The sequence below is a fragment of the Narcine bancroftii genome, chromosome 1 (genome assembly GCF_036971445.1).
Source record: "Narcine bancroftii isolate sNarBan1 chromosome 1, sNarBan1.hap1, whole genome shotgun sequence".
In the NCBI taxonomy this organism is placed as follows: Eukaryota; Metazoa; Chordata; class Chondrichthyes; order Torpediniformes; family Narcinidae; genus Narcine; species Narcine bancroftii.
Genome location: NC_091469.1, coordinates 49628549 through 49650198, shown reverse-complemented (window position 1 = coordinate 49650198; position 21650 = coordinate 49628549). Strand labels below are relative to the sequence as shown.

At 39.7% G+C, this 21650-nt stretch overlaps 1 protein-coding gene across 4 annotated transcripts in view; it reads left to right on the top strand.

The window, feature by feature from the left end:
* Positions 1-21650, top strand: part of LOC138758132 (sodium/potassium/calcium exchanger 2-like) — a 237633-nt gene that overhangs the window by 134983 nt on the left and 81000 nt on the right. Inside the window, exon 1 of one of the 4 annotated variants that reach the window (XM_069926649.1) lies at positions 12686-12730. The exons of the other annotated variants lie outside the window; for them this stretch is intronic. Coding sequence (XP_069782750.1) covers positions 12722-12730 — 9 coding nt within the window. The 5' untranslated portion in view covers positions 12686-12721. Of the gene's footprint in view, positions 1-12685; positions 12731-21650 lie in introns of those variants that run through there. 4 annotated transcript variants of the gene reach the window in all.

Genomic DNA, 21650 nt, shown 5'->3' with positions numbered 1-21650 from the left:
TCTGGAGCTGCAGCAACAATGTGACTCGCGCACACACCATATCATCATTAATTAGGAGAAGTCCTAAATGATGTAACAATTTAACTCGGCCATTGAAAAAATGTCTGCCTGATTTCAAAAATAACTGTATTAGGAATGAAAATGGCCGAAGCATAAAGCAGCCTGGATGTAATTTGGACTGTAGCCCAGCCAGTCCTTGCTTCCTCTCTTGAAGCTGTGTCTTTGGTGTTAACCAATATTGTTGTTCTTCTGCAGTGGAATCTTCTCAGCCTGAATCCGGAAAGATAAAGTAATGGGAGGTAACTTTATCATAGTCTTCTCCCATGTCGTATTGTGGTCACTGCAAAGAGCAAGATTGGAGTGTTTATGTTCATCAATGTAGGTTGTTAGTATCTTTAGTTGATCATCTCATCCAAAAGTTCCATATCTTCATAACAAACTAGATTATGAGCTCAAGATCATGAAGAAGACTGGAGTCTATGAGCCGATAAGAAACAGGAACAGAATTAGGTCATTCAGGTCATCAAATCTGCTCTGCCATTTGAATTATACTTGATGTATTTTACCTCTCAACCCCATTCTCCTGCCCTCTCCCCATAATCTTTAACACCCTCACTAATCAATAACCTATCAACCTATGTTTTAAATATATGTAATATCTTGGCCTTCACAGCCATCTGTAGCAATGAATTCCACAGTCTCGCCATCCTCTGGCTGAAGAAATATCTCTGTTCTAAAGGGATGTTCTTTTGTTATGGGGCTGTGTCATCTGGTCTTAGACTCTGGAAAGTTCTCCACATTAACTCTAACCTGTCTTTTCAATTAGCTTCCCACCATCATTCCTTCTAAACTTAACTGGGTACAAGTCCAAAGCCATCAATCACTCCTTGTACATTAACCCTTTCATCTCCAGGATCATTCATGGAAGCCTCCTTTGGACCCTCTGCAGTTCTAGCACATCATTAGATTATGGGACCCAAAACAAGTCAGAATGGTGGTCTGACCAATGCCTTATCTTTGCTTTTATATTCTACTCCTCTCTAAATGAATGCTGTTAATGCATTTATGTGAATCAATCAATGTGAATGTTGCCACTGAACTGAAGAGAACAAAACGGTCTGTTTGAGTGGCACACAACCACAACCCGATATATTCATCTGCTCCATCAGCAGTGTACTGTAGATGTAGGGTATACCAACTGCAACATGCAGTTTTATTGGCATAGGCCATACTAAGAGCATGTCTCAAACTTCTTATCTCTGCCACCAAGAAAGACGGGTATGGGGGAATGCCATTGGCTGCAGTTTTCCTTCAAAATGTCACTATCTTGAACCTTGCAATTTTCCTTCTTTCCTCTCAATATTAGTGCTATACCTTCCGCAGCTTCTCAACTCATCTGCCATTTTAATTTCTGTACCATAACATTGATCTCACACCTAAGCATGCCAATTTTGTTTTGCCTTCTCTACAATATTCTTGCTCGTAAAGATCACAGGGGAACTCATTAAGTATCTCTACTATATTTGATCATTCACATATTGACAGCTGTCACTTCAGCAGCTCACCAAACTTGTTTTTAAAATTGATTTTTAAATACAATTCTTCACAGCTTCTTTCATTACAGATTCATCACAAAAACTGGGAGCAAGTGTAAAGTAAGAGGGGCCAGTTAGTTGGAACAAAAAAAATCAAACGCACAGCAGGCTATAAGTTTTCTCAGATGCACAGAGGACTGGCTCTCTTCTTCAGAAAAAAAATGATTAGAAAGTGCTGCTTTAGAATGGTTTTGCACATGTCATAGCCTATAAATTCTTCAGACCATGATGTTTTGTGTTAATTGTACTCTGCTTGTTTAGTTGACATGGCAACGTGTGGGGGTTTAAAAAAAAGAACAGACAATTAAGTGAGTAGAAAAAACATGGGTAGGTCAGAGGTCCATGTGTGAAAGGGATGATGGGTACCAGCATAGGGGTGGCCGAGCAGGGAGAAAGAGATGTGGCTAGGTTCTGAAACATTGGCTTGGATGGGGTTCAGAGAGTGAGGGCTCTTGGACTGAATGAAGACCCCTCAACCTTTTCACAGTTTCCTGCCCATTGAAAGTGATTCAAGCACTGAATCCGTGGGCTGGGGTTCCTGTTTGAAGGTGATTCAAGCACTGAGTCTGTGGCCTGGAGCTCCCATTTGAAGGTGATTCAAGCACTGAGTTAGTGGGCTGGAGCCCCCAATGAAGGAGATATAGTTGCTAAGTCTATGGGCTGGAGCCCTCAATGAAGGAGATACAGATGCTGAGTCTGTGGACTATCAGGTGAATGGCCCACAGCACACACTCACATGAATGAATTTTACACCCATGGATGCAGCTGCAAATGATTGGATGCTCACATGTCCATTAAAGTACCAGAAGGAAAATCAGGCACTTCATAGATCACACAAATCCCAAGCTTTAACACTGCCACAGATCTTAGTTCTGAAATTCTCAAGACCTTTAAGGAAATAAAGCAAGGAATTTTCACTGACTTGGTTTTCACAGCTTTCATTCAGAGGATTACCACAAATCATCCAGTCAATAATAGCTCCTGAGCCAGAGGCGGCGCCAGATGCCACACCTGCATTCCAGTTTCATCCATGTTGTGAGTTATTATTTGTTTGCAGGCCAGTGGTCTCTCTACAAAGAAGTACAAGTGCAACCATCAATGTAACTACTGTAGCATCAGCCCCAAGGAGGTCACCATGTCAGCACTGACCCAGAATTGAAGCCCGAGACTTTTCCAGAGTGTGAGATTTGCAAGTCCTTTCATGGCAACTTTGGAGTATAGAAATAGGATGCAGTCAAAGTGTGCACTTACACCATCTCTGTTCTTTTCTTTCTTCACCATGGCAGCACCACCAGTGACCTCTGATTTGGAAGCACTAATTGACTAACATTTGATGCTGCTAAATTTGGATCTTGCTTCACAATGAAACTCATTATTCTGGTCACCTCGATTGACTGATCCTGGGGCTTAAGCAGCCTGTCTTTCTTAACACCAGTTATTTAAGCATGACCTCTATCTGATTTAAAGAGCTAGCTGCTGCAATAACCAAAAGGACGGATAAAATTTCTGTTGCAGCAGTAGATCATTGGACTTTATTGTGTTTCTGCTTTAATTTTAATATCTACACGTTGGCCACATGTTGTTAATTTTTTTGGCGAATTTCCTCACACTAATATATATTCTCTCATTCCATCTCACTTCCCAAGGTTAGAAGTTTTAGCACGGGAATTGCTTCTATTTGCAGCAAAGTAATGGGTCAAGAATGTCAAAGCCCCGAATTGTGAAGAAAAGCTTCATTCCCTACAAGATTCGAGAAAATTAATGAAGAAAGATGAGGCTCCTTTTTGAAAAGTGGGCTGGTTTCATGGAGTAATCAGTCCCTCAGAGGCCTTGGCAGCTTTGGACACTAGGAATATAGAATAATTTCCTGGCTGCCTTGACTGCAATCTTGCCAAAGCAAGTTGCTGAACTAGCAGAATAAATGAAGGGTGAATTTCACAGGTGAAGACATTCTTTGGATAGAAAAATATAATTATATATACATGAAATTAATCTTTCTGCCAATAATCCACCGATGAGCATCACATCAATGGCAGGGAAGCTATTAGAGAAGAAACTTTGGGATAGGATTTACCTGCATTTGGAAAAGCATGGTATTATTGGGGAAAGTCAGTATGGTCTTATGTGAAGCATCTTGTGTCTTATGAACTTGATTGAATTTTTAAGGACATGACAAAGATGGTTGATGACAGTAGGCCAATGGGTGTTGGCCACAGATTTGGTAAGGCAGTTTACATGATCCCTCATGGTACAGAAGGTTAAGTCTCATGGTGACTTGGAGGTTGGATTCAAAATTGACATGGGAAGTGGGGAAGGGGTGTGACCAGTGGTGTTCCACAGAGATTGGCTCTGGGACTTAGTGAGATATATGTAGATATTTGGACAAACATGAAGAATTACTGCTAAGTAACTTTGTAGATGACACATATTGGTGGAGTTGTAGATAATATAGAAGGTTATCAAAAGCTACAGCAGGATATAAATCTATTGGAGATTTGAGCAGGAAAATGGTACCTGGAGTTTAATCCAGATAAGTGTGAGGTGGTGCACTTTCAGAGGACAAAAGGGAAAGAATATATAGGAGCATTGATGTACAAAGTGATCTTGAGATGCAAGTCCACAGTCTTCTGGAAGCAACAACATCACAAAGTCAGATGATAAAGAGAGGTTATCAGTGTAAAAGTGAGGAAATCACTTAGCAGCTTTGTAAAACTTTGGTTAGGCCACATTTGGGGTATTGTGTGTAGTTCTGGTTGCCACGTTATGGGAAAGATTTGAAGACTTTGGATAGGGTGAAGGAGATGTTCACAAGGATGTGGGTTGAACTGAAGAATGTTAGCTATAACCAGACAAACTTGGATTGTTTTTTTTGGAGCATTAGAAGCTAGGCAGAGAACTGATAGAAATTTATCAAGTTATTAGAGGCGTAGATAGTCTTTATACAAGGGTGGAAATGTCAAGAACCAAAGGGCATAAGTTTGAGGTGAAAGAGGGAAAGTTGAAAAGATGTGCGAGGTAAGTTTTTTTTTGCGCAGGTGCCTGGGACATGCTGCCAAGGGCAGTGATGGAAGCAGATACAGAAGTAATGTTTAAGAGACGTTGCAATGAGCACATGAACAGGCAAGGAATATAGACCATGTGCAGGCAGATGAAATTACCTTAATTTAGCATCAAACACCTACAGACCTGTCCCTGTGCTGTACTGTTCTGTCCCATAAAATTGTGCCAAATCACTCTAGACTGGAGCTTGTTAAGTAACAAATTTGTTAAGTAACAAATATTGAAATAGTTAGTATTTCCCAAATATTCCTGAAGCTGCCCATGTTGTTTGTTCTTTATATAATTATGGATAAATCTACAAGATAATATAGACTGGCTTGGTGGGGTGCTGATTTAAATGATGTTAATAATAGCTTACTTTAATCAGCATTTAGATGAAGAGACATCAGCTGGGTGCCATCATTGGGAAATGACCCTGAATTGTTGCATCTTTTGTTATGGCCAAGCATTTTTTTCTACCATTGTCAGCTTTTATTTCAGATTGTTCCTCTGAGGCTGTTGAATTCTCATTCTTGCGTTGAGGGCAATGTTTAACATTGCCAATCTCGCCCTTTGCACTTGAGTGTGAGCTGTGGCAACCTTGCCTAAGGGACAGACAGTTGCAGCTTTAAGTCTGGCTGTAGAAACTGAGGACCAAATCTATACTGCCATTCCAATTCAGTTTTGATGCAGCATGACATTACTGGAGTGTCTTCATTTTAGATGAGGTCCCATGAGGTTGATGTAAATAATCCCACAGCATGGTTTTGAGGAAGATTAGGAGCAGGTGTAGATGTTCTCAAACTTGTCTTTTTTGCATCTGCAATACATTCTGTCCATTGTATCTATACTGACTCTCAGCACTCTCATCAATTCCATGCTCTGCCTGGTTCCCAGCAACTTTCCCCGATTCTTCTTCCATCCAGCTTTTTATGAAGTATTTTACAACACCTAACTTATCAACCTGCATGTATTTTAGAGCACATGAGGGAAACCCATATAATCAGAGGGAGAACATGCAAATTAGGAAATTCACATTAGCACCAGATTAAATCTAGATTGTTGGACCTCTACTGTGCCACTATAATCTAAATTAGATGTTCCTTAGTACTGCTGAAACAGACTCTTGTCAGAAAATGCAGTGTGCCCATCGGCTGCAGTTTTTTATGCATTGCATATGATTCTACTTCAGAAGTACTCTGCTGTCAAGAGTAATGAAGGAGATATGAAAACCACTCCTAAATGCTAGTCTGCCCGTTGTTTTTAATTATTTGAAATATTTGTGTCCAGGTTACTGCTGCATGTACTCAATGATTTAACAATGGATTCGGATTCAAAAAATTTGTTATTTAGCATGGCTACGAGCAGGTTGGGTCACAGCAGGACGTTACAGTCATAATTACCTGAAACTACCTGAGTACTGATTTTTAGGACCTGGTCTCAACTGAAATTGTTCTGTCCCTTTGCAATTCTGCTTTCCATAAATTCTTTAAAGGAAGGAGAACATTCAAGCTTTAAATGTGTGGTGAGATATTCTGTTAGTTCACACTTGTTGCACACCAAATTCCAGTTCCATTCTTTACTTAGTTGTTACCATTTAGACCACCAGATGGCAGAATCCACAATGTCAAAATGTTGCATTGCAGCAGGTCACGACAGCAACAAGCAGAATCATCCTTCCATCTACCTCATCATTTCGCAACAACAGTAACCACAGGTATTATCCCTTTGTCCTTTCTCACCCTGTTATATTCCTATAATTGGAACATTATCAGAAAATACACAGAGCAAGTCTTTAAAGTTGATTTGCTTTATTTGGAGCTTGCCTTTCAGATGGATTTTAATTTGAGAGGCAGAAGCTAATTTATAGTTGGTGATTTCCACCTTTGACTTCCCCCTCTTCTCTCTCTCTCCCCCCACCCCACCACCTCTCTCCAGCAATTCATTCATTTCTTGTGGATGTTTCAGTCTGATATGGCCTGCTACATCTTCCATGTCTGGCGCAGGGGAAACTACCTCAACCAATTTTAAAACAGGAAATAGGTTTTGTAATTTCCCCACTATCTTTCTTTCTGGATCACGGGTCTGATCCTGTAAAGATGCACATCTGTTGATCTCCAAATCAGCTGCACTCTGAAATCCTGAAAACCAGTCTGTTTCCTTTTACTGAGGTTCTTTCCATTTTCATTTTAAACCAATTATTGCTGCTCCAAGAAAACAAAAATTCTCTCCGTTGCTGCCCTCCCTTCCCAAACCCTCTTCACAGAACTGGGACACAATACCACACTCTGTAATTTGGATCCTGGATTTCCTTATCTCCAGACCACAATCAGTGAATTGGCAAGAACATCACCTCCACAATCTCCATCAGTACCAGAGCACCACAGGGCTGTGTTCTTAGCCCCCTGCTCTACTCGCTATACCCCCATGACTGTGTGGCACCGTATGACAACACCACCATCTACAAATTCACTGACAATGGCATGCTAGTGGGGTGTATAAAAAGGAGCGATGAGTCAGGTTACAGGAGGGAGACTCAAAACCTGGCTGAATGGTGCACCAACAGCAATCTCACACTCAATGTCACCAAAACTAAGGAGCTGATTGTTGACTTCAGGAAGGGAAAACCAGATATGTATGATCCAGTGATCATTGAGGGATTAGAGGTGGGGAGGGTGAGCAAATTTAAGTTCTTGGGAGTCACTATCTCGGAGGGTCTTTACTGGACCCAACACACTAATGGAATTGAGAGGAAAGCTCGTCGGTGCCTCTACTTCCTCAAGAGTTTGCTGAGGTTTGGTATGGCATCAGAAACCCTAACATATTTCAAAGCTATGCAGAGGAAAGTGTGCTGACTGGCTGCATCACAGTCTGGTATGGGGACACTAATATCCCTGAGCAGAAAGCCCTCCAAAAGGTAGTGGGACATCACAGGCAAAACCCTCCCCACCATCAAGAACATCTACGGGGAACGTTGCCGTCAGAGAGCAGCAGCAATCATCAAGGATCCAAATCATCCAGCACATTTTCTGCGCTCGCTGTCACCATTAGGAAAAGAGTATAAGTGCCACAAGACTCATGCCACTAGATTCAGGAACAGCTGCTACCCCTCCACCATCAGATTCCTCAATGACAAAGTCAATCAGATGCTCATTTAAGGACTCATACTTGTGAACTTTATTGATTATTTTCTCTCTCTATTGCACAGTTTGTTTATGTGTGTACATTTAAGTAGTTTTTTTTTCCCTACCAATAAGTGGTAATTCTATCTCGCCTGCAGGAAAAGAATTTCAGGGTTGTATGTGATGTCATGTATGTAATCTTGACAATAAATCTGAAATCTAAATGTTTGGTTAGCTCCCAATCCACAACCTTCAGCTCAAACCCACACTGTCTCAAACTGTTGTTATCTTTCTCAAGTCACTGTAAAACTCTTAGGCATTGCTGTGAGCAACATCCTTCCACTGCAACACACAATTCTATTTCAGGCACCTTAATTGTTGCATGTGTACACCATACAATTGTCTTCCATCAGCTCTCCCATCATTGAGCTCCATGGGATTTATCTTGAAGTGGCTTCGTCCCTACTTCACAATACAATGTTGCAATATCTGCTATCTTCCTGTTACCATCCTAATGGATATCTTTGCTGCTACTTTTTTAACCTTGATTTTAATTATTCCATTCTGGTGAGGAGCAATGATGCAACTTTCTGTAGCTATTGTACAATAGGTCATTAAACTATGAGAAAGATAATTTTAAACCGTTGAAAATAATACATTCTTTGAGGTTTAGTAAGAATCTAAGCAAAAATGTCAAGTTGCAACAATCAAGCAGTCATTTTGTTTAATGAACAGTGAATGAACAGAAGCTACAACAGGAACTGAAATTTTGTCTCCCATTTGACACCAAATGTCAACACAAAAGTTGATGTGAAGGGAGTAGTTTTCATTTCATGACCTGCTTGAATTAATGCTGCTCAAAACTAGTACTACTTCAAGCCAAAGCAGATCCCACTTGTCAATCTCCCAGGACATGTCCCTGATATGAGGAGTACAAGTTAAAATACCTCTCTCATTCTCCAATGTCACCCTTCAGGTTTTCTTCCAAAACAAAACTGAGTAAAGAATACAGTTTAAATCTGCTCAAGTGATCAAAATCACTTCACCAGTTAATGACTATGTAGACTCTTTGAAGTCTCTGTAAAATCAATAACTAGATACCACAATCATCTGTGCATTGAATTTTAAATCAGTTCTTGCCTTCTTTTCAATTTTTGACATGATGATTTAGTTTAACTGGAACTATGTCTACTTAAGTCCCATTAATAGTTTGATTCTGAAAATTCTTTCTCATAATTTTTAAATGGATAGAACAGAATTGTGAGATTATTTGGTTCCCTGTCATTGTTTTTAAAGTCTTGTTAATTTGTGAAAATACTCCACTTCTATGATGGCTATTTTCTTGTACTTTTGTCTTAATAGCACAGTAACTCAATTTAGATTCATTCTAGGGAGATGGAAAACTTTACCCCCATAATAGAAGTGTCAATAACAAGGGGTGGGGGGGGGGGGATATGTATATTGTGAGGATTAAGAAGTTCAAGGTGATTTGGAGTTAGAAATATTTCAGGTAGAATGTACTTGGAATCTGGAATGTGATACCTGAGGGAGTGTGGAAGCAAAAGTACTCACAACTTTATATTAAAAAATGTCTAGATAAGCACTTGAATTGCCGAAGCAAAGAAGCCTTTGGACCAAGTGCAGATAAATGGGACTATTATAGATGAGTACTTAATGCTGAAGTCAGAATAAATGTGGTGGGCTGCACCTCCCACAGCTTCTTTGTATTTTCATTTGCAATGTATTTTCTTCACTTGGAGGAGAAATTAATTGTGACTTAAAAGGCTTCAACACCATGGATATCAAAATAAAAGGCAAAATAAATTGTGGGTGGTAAGGCTTTGTATATTTTCCCCTCCTAGAGATTTGTACCCTGGCTGCGCACGTCAGTAACCTTAATATTTGCTGCTGCCAAGGTTATACTTCTGGTTTCTGTTTGATTTTAGATTGAATAAATTGGTCCTCCAAACCCAGAGGTATCATAGCATTTTAATTAAAAATCCTTTCATCAGTCTAGTCTATGCCATGACTGTTGGGCAGTACCAAATCTTCCAACTTTTAGTTAATGATACAGAACTCTTTCTTGAGAAGAATTTGAGGAGGAGATCTTTAAAACAAAATGATAAAATATTTTATGATAGTGTGTTTTATTTTGAAGAAATCTGGGGAGGAAAGTTTGCTTCAGGCCTGCAAAGAGCAAATTAAATTTAAATAACACTAAGTTCCAAAACGATAAAAGACAAATGTTGTCAATCAAACTCTCTGGAGCTCGGTGTGGCCTTGCTGAAGAGACCATGGGAGTGGTATGGAATGAAGAATACTGGCTTATCTGTTTAGGATGATATTGTCAAGATCTTCGAGGTTAAAATTCAATAATACTTTATCTTTACTCTTTTGTAGGAGGTAAAGTAAGTCATCTAAGGTTCATAAGAGGACATAATTGTACATCAGACAGGAGACCTGGTCTCAAAGGATTTGATGGGTATTTCTCAGTGACTGCTTGACAATGTGTTTTCTGGATCAGATTGTAGCTGACAGGAGATGTGAGTTGTTGATCGATGTTTGGCTGAAAATTTTCTGATAGAATATCTGAAATCATTGAACCTTGTTTGGTTTCCCTCTGACGATGATGAAATAAGTCAGCCAGAATGCAAATAGTTTAGGGTGGTGGAATTATTTTCATTATCATGTATGGGGCACTTGGAACTAATTTTCAGAAGGTTCCATTTGTAATTTACTGGCAATTCATTATAATGACTGAGAATTTTGAGGCTGATGAATGAGTATGACATTGTCTGACATTGCCTTGAATTTAAATTTGATATATTTTCACAGGGGGTTATATTATGCAAAAGCTATAGTCACATAAAAGCAATGTGTAAACACTTGGTAAATTCCAAAAATATATCCAGACAATAACATATCCCTGACAAATAGATTCTGCAGATATTTTCTGATTCTCCATCTTCTAAAGGCAGTTGCATGTAAATCATGCTGATTTGGGTTATTTGAGCAATTGAAAACTCACTATCAGAAGGTAATATGAGATATTTTGCTCAAAAGTCACTTGGGTAAAAGAAAACAACTGACATACAATCCTTAAGAAAATGACAAGACAAATCCATTCCAAAAGATCATTTAATCATTTCAATATTACTTCCTGTTATATGGCGAGCTCTCCACTGGCCACCGTGACAGAGGTGCACCAAAGAAAAGGTACAAGGACTGCCTAAAGAAATCTCTTGGTGCCTGCCACATTGACCACCACCAGTGGGCTGATAACGCCTCAAACCGTGCATCTTGGCGCCTCACAGTTTGGCGGGCAGCAACCTCCTTTGAAGAAGACCGCAGAGCCCACCTCACTGACAAAAGGCAAAGGAGGAAAAACCCAACACCCAACCCCAACCAACCAATTTTCCCTTGCAACCGCTGCAACCGTGTCTGCCTGTCCCGCATCGGACTTGTCAGCCACAAACGAGCCTGCAGCTGACGTGGACTTTTTACCCCCTCCATAAATCTTCGTCCGCGAAGCCAAGCCAAAGAAGAACAATTACTTCACAGTATATGATTTTCTGCAGAAGAGACAAGTAGATATTCCAAATATATTTGTTGAATTCACAATCACAAACTTGAATTAGATTAACTTTGAGTAAGGATTTGGAGTTGGCCAGAGCTTTCACTACTTGGCAATAAGAGCAGCTTATCTGACATTTTAGAGGGTTCTTTTTAAGTAAACTTGCATGGAGTGATGAAAAAATGTCCATAAATCCTGCTCTGTAATCATAAATCGGAGATGTACTAAATGGAATTTGGCATCACTAACCCAGCCTGACTTGATGATCCCAGCCTACGATATAGCTGACGTTTGAACCCCCACCCCCATCTGTCCTGAGTCCTGGGTTACTTCAGGTGAAACTGTGATAAATAATTGCAAGAAATGCCAAAAAGTGAGATGAGGAAATTTGTCACTGCCCTGAGTGCACTGTTGTGGGAACACCATCACTAACTTGGCTCCAGCAGTTTGCTAAAGCACTACCAGATGGCAGCAATTCTGATCTTGCCACAATAGCACTTGACTTGAAGTATGTAAATCAAAAATACAGCTCATTACATTGGAAAAATAATGTTTCAAGCAAGCTCACGTTTTATAGTCATGTGTATCAGAATGTTTTGTGGGTACTCCAGCCAGCCAACCCATACATATTCGTGTGAAATAATTGACCACAAATTCTGCTTGAAAATAAAACTCTAATTACAAGTAAAAACAAAAATATTCCGCAGGTCATTCATCAAAACTGTGGGAAAAGTTGTATGAAGGAAGAATGGGGAGGAGAAGGCAAAAGGGAAGATCTCTGGGGTCAGAAGAGGATCAGTAACCCAAGTAGTGATGGCACCAGGAAATAGGGAAAAGTGAGTAATGAATAATGGAAGGGAAGCCTGAGATGAGGCCATGAATAGGATGTGATGATAACATCTGAAATTCTCAGAAGGAATAAGTGCCACTGGGTTGAACATTAATTTAGAACTTGAATATACTGAACTAACTTATTAATGTAAATAAACTCATAATTTTAAGTTAGTGGCTGTCCATCCATTTCATTCAACTGGGAAATGCCAATGTGCATATTGGATGAATAAACATTTAAATTACTGTACAATTACTTCCACAGAAACAGGGTTTATTTAACTGAAATGGCATTTCTTGGGTTATCAGCTGTATTATCTCTACATTTTCAAGTTTCACAATCCTAGAATTTCCTTGAAATGCATTAAACTTTTTTTTGTGAAATACGGCTTTTGTTTCTCTTTGAAATGAGTTGTTTTATGATTACTTTTCTGATTGACTTAATTTATGTTGCTTTCATTTAATTTATGATTTATTGTTTTATTCACTTGCCCTGCCATTCACTACATATAAAGGTGGGTAAACATCAGGAAGCCAATGCTGGTCAGAAGAATCCCAACATGCTCACGGTAGGAGGCAATTGTAACTAATTATTGTGGTGATGTCATTGTGATTTCTAGTCATTAATGTGTCTTGGCTGTCCACTCTGTGTCATGTGGTGTAATTGTTCCAAATTGTCTTAAAAATTTGCTGCTTGCAAGAAATCTGAATGCAGAACTTATGGTTGCGTGAAATTTATTGATAGACATAAATATTTTGTGTTGAGCATGACTGCATTGACTAATGACACAGCCTCCAGCTCCATAGCATAAGCAGTGGTCAGTGGACTAATTAAAACATGAGTAGCTTAATCATTTTAAGTTACCATTTTCCCATTTGAATCTGGTTGGAACGCTGATTTCTTTCAAATTCAGCTAATATTGTGGGGTTTTTGGTTCGGAGTGCAAGACTATTGGCAGACTATTCATTAAAATTACTTCATATAATTGGCACTACACCTGATATTAAACAATGAAAAAGTTTGTATTTTAAAGCCATCTTAATGAGGTCTTACAGCAGTGAAATAGTCCATCATTGGGCTGGCTAGTGAGTACTGTAGACTTCAGTTGGACTATCCCATTAAATCTTCACCCATTACTCATAGCTTTATAATTTTACCCTTCTGTAATATTTAACCATTTATATTTTGGATATTTTAATTAAGTCAGTCATTTAGTATATTTCTAAATTGACAACGTTCATTAAAAATGAAATGTTTTCTCACACTGCCTCACTCTGATCATCATTTCCTCTGCTTTACCGTTGGAGATATTGATGTGACAAAGCCATTCACAGTTTTGGACATCTACCATTTCTCTTAAATCATTTCTTGGAAAGAACAAATCCATTTTCTCCATTCTCCCCAAAAAAGGTCCCTCTCACTGATCACCTGAAGACCTTTCTCATTCTTCCTAAAGTTGCCAAGGAATTGAGCACAATTTTCCTTTTGTGGTCTCTTACATTTATTTGATGTAAATATGAACAATGCCAATAATCTTATCTGCTTTGTTAGCAGCCTTGTCAGTCATCCCTGCATCCTCTTTCAAACCTCCCCATCTAGTTAATATGGCCTTCAGTATAGGTAACTGTGTGATGTATGCTTAAGCAATGTATGACCCATGGGTGTATAGTGTTGTTGAAGGCAGTGGAATAAACAAGATGCATTTGTTTTAGTTATTTGTCTTAGTTGCTTAGTGATTTAATTCTCTAGATTACATGAAGTTAGAGTACGTTGATTTATATATCTATCCGTTTATATTTATTCTCTTTTTCTGTCTCAGCGTATTATGGAAATTTAATGTATACTATTGCAGTCGATGTATCTTGCGTATCTGTTTGGCTGAAACAAGTAAGAACTTCAGTGTATTCATACATTGCACTTATATATTTATATATATATATACACACACATTTTATATATATATATATATATTATATATATATATATATTATATATATATATATATGTGTGACAATAAACTCTCATTAACTCACTGTATACTTCAGTGTATTCATACATTGCACTTATATATTTATATATATATATACACACACATTTTATATATATATATATATATTATATATATATATATATATATGTGTGACAATAAACTCTCATTAACTCACTGTATACTTCAGTGTATTCATACATTGCACTTATATATTTATATATATATTTTTTTTTATATATATATGTGTGTGACAATAAACTCTCATCAACTCACTTCATGCCTGTTACAATTGTCAACAAGGATATAAAGGAAGGATTTCACAAAGGAGGAAAAGATTTATTAAAAATAAATTTACCAGCAAGCTGACAGTAGTGATGACCACGGCATCAGATATGAGCATAGCGATAGCCAACATTAAGTGAATGTCTACATAAGGTGTGGGAATGGCACTGCTTCAGATACTTTAGAACATGCAACTCTGGCAAGGATCAGCACGATTCTTGTGGAGAAGGTTTATGGATCCACTACAACCAATAACTTTGAGTATGTTCACACACTCGGATGAGAGTGTAATGGATCTAGTAGTGCAGGAATTGTACCGATAACAATATTTCAGTGAATGAGTGCAGCCATTAAACCAATGGACCATGTGGAAGCTGGGCTTTAGGATGTGACATCACCAGTTTTTGCAAGAGCAGCATCAAACAGAAGGGGATATAATGACTACTCGGACTTGATCAAATTACATTTGACATTTTTGTTTGTGACTGAGTCTATGGGACATTCTAACTTGGATAGAAAACATTGGAAAATATTTATCAAAGCAGTTTTGGCTTTTTAAATGTTACATAGTGAATTATTAATTCAAGCATTTAATGACAAGCAGTTTTATTATGTGCTTCATAAGATAGTTATCCAGAATTGACAAGAGGAAAAGTTTTCATGAAACTAGATCTGTATAGTACATGAAGTAATTTAAACTTGGATGATGGGTTAATAATATTTGGCAACTAATGTACGTGAAGATCTGTAAGCCTACACATGGTGTGAAATCTATGATTATTTTTCACATGTTACTGGGGCCAGCAATTGCAAGGTATAGATGACTGCCAATGCTGTTAAGGGAGCTTATCTGGAGCTAAAAGTAGACTCAAATGAATAGAGTGAAACATGACAGTCTGCAAATGCTGTGATTGTAGTAAAAACACACAGAAATGCTGAAGGAACTCAACTGGTCTCATGGCATCCATACAAGGTAAAAATTAGTTACCAACTTTATATCTTCGACTTCTCCAGTTTCTGTTAAACCACTGCCCCACCACCCCACCCCCCCCCACACACACTTTGCCCCGTTGGCTTTCCATCGCTCTGTCTATCTCTTTCTTCCCTTTCACAGAGCCAGAAACAATTCTCACCTTTTCTCTTTTCATATCCAGTTTAACACCATTTGGTCCCTCCCATTCTCTCTCCGTCTCCAATCTTAATTGGAATGTTTTTCTGTTCTTTTGCTTCTAGATTGAAGAAGGGCTCAGGCCTGAAAAGTCAGTAATATATCTCCTATAAACGCTGTGAGATTGGCTGAGTTCCTCCCGCATTTTCTGTGTGTTTTTATGCAAATAAATAGCACCAATTAAAAATAAGTTAAAGCACTTGTGAAGATGAAGAAACCAAAGAACGTGAAAACCTGAATTATTACTAGATTTTCACCAGTTCTTCCAACACTACCTATGCCATTACACCAATGAAAGAAAAAATATTTAAAAATAGAATTGGGACATCAATCATCTTGGTGCCAAAGAAGTGTAGAGTGAGCTGCCTCATTGATTATCGCCCAGTAACACTCACATCCTCAGTGATGAAATGCTTTGAGAGGTTGGTCATGGCCAAAATTAACTCATTCCTAAGAAAAGACTTGAACCCATGGAAATTTCCCTACTGCCACAATTCACTATGGAGCGATGCAATCTCATTAGCTCTCCTCTCAACCCAGGATCACCTAGTCAACAGCAACACGTACATCAGGCAGCTTTTCATTGACTTCAACTCAGCTTTTAGCACCATCATACCATCAGTACTAGTCAGCAAGATTCAAAACCTAGGCTTCTACATTCCCCTCTGCAACTGGATCCTTGACATCCTCACTGGAAGACTGCAGTCAGTGTGGATTGGTAATAATGTCTCCCCTCACTGACAATTAACACAAGATTGTGTGCTTCACCCACTGCTCTATCTACACCCATGACTGTGTGGCTAGGCATAATTCAGATTTATTGTCAGAGTACATACATGGCATCACATACAGGCCTGAGATTCTTTTTCCTGCGGGCAAGGCAGAATTACCACTTATTCATAGTGCAAAAAAGGTACATAATGAAAACATTTAAACAAATAAAGAAATGTAAACAAACTGTGCAATACAGAGTTTTTAAAAAAGTCAATTAAATTCAAAAGTAAGAGTCCTTAAATGAGCCCCTGATTGAATTTGTTGTTGAGCAGTCTGATGGTGGAGGGGTAACAGCTCTTCCTGAACCTGGTGGTGCGAGTCTTGTGCCACCTATGTCTCTTTCCCAGTGGTAGCAGCGAGAAAAGAGTGAGGGCTGAGCAATGTGGATCCTTGATGATTGCTTTTGCTCTCTGGCAGCAGTGCTTCCTGTAGAGCCTCTCGATGGCGTGGAGAGTTTTGCCTGTGATGTCTTGGGCTGTCCCCACTACATTTGCAGGGCATAACGGTCAGGAGTATTGGTGTCCCCATACTAGACAATGATGCAGCCAGTCAGCACGCTTTCCATCACACCTGAGTAGAAAGTTGTCATGTTTTCTGATGTCATAAGAAACCTCCGCAAACTCCCAAGGAAATAGAGGCACTGATGTGCTTTCTTCACTATGCCATTAGAGTGTTTGATCCAGGAAAATAGTGACTACCAAGAAAAACTTGCTCACCCTCTCCACCTCTGATCCCCCAATGATTACTGGATCATACACCTCAGTTTTACCCTTCCTGTAGTCAACAATGAGCTCCTTGGATTTGGTGACAATGCGTACAAGTTTCTTGTTGATGAGCCATTCAGCCATATTTTAAATTTCCCTCCTGTATGCTGACTCATTTCCCTTTTTATATAACTTATTACCATGGTATCATCAGCGAATATGTAGATGATGAATGATGTTGATGTCATACCAAGCCACACATTCATAGGTGTATAGTGAGTAGAGCAGGGGCTAAGAACACAGCCCTGTGGTGCTCTGGTACTGATTGAGATTGTGGAGATGTTCTTACCAGTTCAAAAATCCTCACTGATTGTGGTCTAGAAGTGAAGAAATTGAGGATCTAATTACACAATGGGATGTTGATTCCTAGGTCTTGGAGTTTGCTGATCAATTTTGAGGGGATGATGGTGTTAAATGTTGAAATGTTGTCAATAAACAGCATCCTGCTGTATGCATCTTTGTTGTCCAGGTGTTCATGGGTTTTGTGTAGTTCAATATGGCAATTCAAATGCCACTAGAAATTTGCTGATGACACCATTGTTGTTGGCAGATTTATAGACGGCAAAGAGGAAGTGTTCAAAAGTGAGATTGATCAGCTAGTTGAATGGTGTCACAACAACATTAGCAAAAGTAAGGAGCTGATTATAGAAGGAGAAACCAGGAAAACATAAACAGTCTCATCGAGGGGTCAGCAGTGGAGAGGGTAAGGAACTTGGGTATCAACATCTCAGAAGATCTACCTTGGAGCCATCACGTCAATACAATCATGAAGGCCCGCCAGCAGCTATATTTTATGAGGAGTATAAAGAGATTTGGTATGCACCAAAGAATCTTGCAAATTTCCACAAGTGTGCTGTGAAGAGCATTCTGGCTGGTTGCATCACTCTCTGGTATTAAGGTGCTAATGCACAGAACAGGAAAGGGATACAGAAGGTTGTAAATTTTTCCAGCGCCATTATGGGCATTGGTCTTCACTTCTTTCGGGCATTAGTCTTCACTCCATTAGGGGCATCTTTAAGATCCAGTGTCTCAAAAAAGTAGCCTCTATCCTTAATGACCTTCACCACCCAGGCCATGCCCTTTACTCTCTACTACCACCAGGAAGGAGGTACAGGAGCCTAAAGACAAACACACAAAGGGAAAAAACAGCTTCTTCTCCTCCATCATCAGATTTATGAATGAACAATAAACCTCTGGACCCTACCCCACCTTTTTCTCTTTTAGCACTAATTATTTATTTTTTTAACATCCTGTAAATATTTACAGGATTATAATTTATAGCAATTTCCCACCTGTAACACACAATACTGCTGCTCCAAAACAACAAATTTTGTGACACATTCATGGCAATAAGCATAATTCTGATTGTGAAGAGAAAAAAAAAACTATGATTTGCATAGGAAGAACCTTTGAGGCAAAGATTGCTTGTTCACTAGAGCACTGCACATATTATTAAATTCATTTCATTGAAGAATCTGGAATCAGTCATGTAATGGGTGGTATTCAAAAGAAAAATAACTTCATGAATATCACACATGAGTGAAGAATGAGAAAAAAAATAAGCTCAAAATGAGAGAAGGGCATTTTGGAATTGTCTTTTGGTGTACAAGCACTTTATCAGTTCCCATGTGATGGGCATTTAATCTTAGTCTTGACCATTAGCCTATGTAAGATAGGTACAAAGGTGACATTACTAACAATGGCTGCAGCAAGATTCCAAACTGGATCTTCATCTTAATGTGATCCTACATGAAGCTTCGAGGCAGTGTGCAATTGCAGCAGAAATCTTAAAGTTTCCAAGTGGAAATTCAGACAGTGTGAAAGCATCACGTTCACACTGAAAAGATCAGATTATTGTCCAGTTACACGTTTGCCATTGGCTAAGAAACATAAAATATTGTTCTCAAATTCTCACAGCATAAGGTGACTGGAGACACCTAGCAACAGCTGGAAGTGGGGTGCTGGGATCAGTGTGGGGGCTGGTGGCGGGCTGTGGAGGAGTCTCTCGGTGGCCTGCTCTCATGTGAGGAGGGGGGAAGCGGGGCAGTAGGACCACCGTGGGGACTGACAGCAGGCCACCGGGAGTGTCCTTAACAGCCTGCCACCATCCCCCACACTGATCCCACCGCTCCACTTCCAGCTGTTTCCAGGTATCTCTAGTCATCTTATGCTATGAGCAAGCTTGACTGTGGATTTGTCCTCAGTTTGAACATTCTAAAGCTCACTTTTGATTTTTGGCCCCCTCCATTTGGTGACAGTCATGGAAGCCTCGCAGTAGTTGAGATTATCCAGCAGCAAATTATTAGTGTTGCTAAGGGCCACTCGTGAAGAGGGGTGAGGGCAATCACAAAGTGTGGCTGGACCACTACCAACCCAGCAAGATATTCCCAGTACATCACTGATTTGTCACTAGGTTTGCCAAATTGAGCTGCAATTATACAGAAAGGTAAAAGGTAGAGTCAATCTGGCTGACAGCAAGTAGTTCATTTGGCAGACACTTGGGGTTTAGCCCATCTCAGAAGTCGATGCATGCTCCCATAAATGCAGAAGTCAGGTGCATTCAAGAAGGAATCCTGGCACAGTATGTGGACCAGTCAACTGGAGGAGAGGCCATACTGGATCAGGTTCTGGAGAATGAATCTGGTCAGGTGGTGGACGTCATGGTGGGTGAGGATTTTAGTGAGAGCAATCTCAACGCCCTTAGCTTCAACATAGCTATAGAAATGGATAAAAATGGTCAAAATGGGCAAGTGCTTAACTGGGGAAGGGTAATTATGAAGATGTGAGGCAGGAACTAGCAAAATTAAATTGGAAGCAGATGTTTAAGATGTAATGTGGAGGAAGTTTAGGAACCACTTGTGCAGGGTTCAAGGTAGGTTTGTCCCACTGGGACAAGGAAAAGATGGTAGGAAAATGGAACTGTGGCTGACAAAACAGATCAGGCAACTAGTCAAGAGGAAGAAGGGAGCATACATTAGATATAGGGTGCACAAAACAGGAAGGGCTCATGAGAAGTGTACAGGAGCCAGGAAGGAGCTTAAGAAAGGATTTAAGAGAGTTCAAGGGGGCATGAGAAGGTCTTGACATGTAGATTTAAGGTGAACCCCAAGCTGTTCTATGCAAACGTGAAGAACAAAAGGATGATGAGAATGAAGGTGGGGTCATTAAAGGATAAAAGAGGCAACGTGTGCCTGGAGACAGAGGAGGTTGGGGAGGTCCTAATTGAATACTGTGCATCAGTATTCAATTCACAAGAGAAAAGGACCTTGATCATGGTGAAGTTGAAATTGAACAGGCTTATGTGCTGGAGAATGTGCAGATTAAGGAAGTGGAAGTATTGGATCTTCTGAAAAACATCAAGATTGATAAATCCACAGGGCGGATGCAATATACCCTAGGCTGCTGTGGAAAGTGAACAAAGAGATAACTGGGGCAAAGGAGGAAAAACCCAACACCCAACCCCAACCAACCAATTTTCCCCTGCAGCCGCTGCAACCGTGTCTGCCTGTCCCGCATCGGACTTGTCAGCCACAAACGAGCCTGCAGCTGACGTGGACTTTTACCCCCTCCATAAATCTTCGTCCGCGAAGCCAAGCCAAAGAAAAAAAAAGAAAGGGGCAATAGCTCTGATCTTTGAATCATTTTTGGCTAAATGGGATGTACTGGAAGATTGGAGAATGACAACTGTAGTCCCTTTTATTATAAAAGGTAAGAGGGAGAATCCTGGGGATTATAGACCGGTGAGCCTTGTGTCAGTGGTGTGCAAACTAATGGAGAGGATTCTTATGGATAAGATCTATGAGCATTTGGAGATATACAGTCCACTGAAGGATAGTCAGCATGGCTTTGTGAAGGGAAGGTTGTGCCTCATGAATCTAATTGAGATTTTATGAGGAGGAAACAAAAGTAATTGATGAGGGCAGGGTAGTAGATGTGGTCTACATGGATTTTACTTAAGAACATAAGAAATAGGAGCAGGAGTAAGCCATCTGGCCCATTGAGCCTGCTCCTCCATTCAATAAGATCAAGCTGATCTGATCATTGACTCAACTCCACTTATCTCCCTTTTTCCCATATCCCTTAAAAAATGTTTTATGGGGGATAAACAGTTTTTCCTAATCTCTGTCTTAAATCATCTCTGAATCTTGAGGCTATGTCCCTTAGTTATGGTCTCACCTACCAGTGAAAAAATTTTCATGCCTCTTATCTATCCCTTTCATAATTTTATATGTTTCTATAAGATCTCCTCTCATTCTTCTGAATTTGAGTGAGTATAATCCCAAATGATTTAGTCTCTCCTTGTAGGCCAACCCCCCTCATCTCTGGGATCAACCTGGTGAACCTCCTCTGGACTGCCTCCAAGGCCAGTATATCCTTCGTCAAGTATGGAGACCAGAACTGTACACAATACTCCAGGTGTGGCCTCACCAGTAACTTGTACAGTTGCAGCATGACCTCCCTGCTCTTGAATTCAATTCCTCTAGTGATGAAGGCCAACATTCAATTTGCC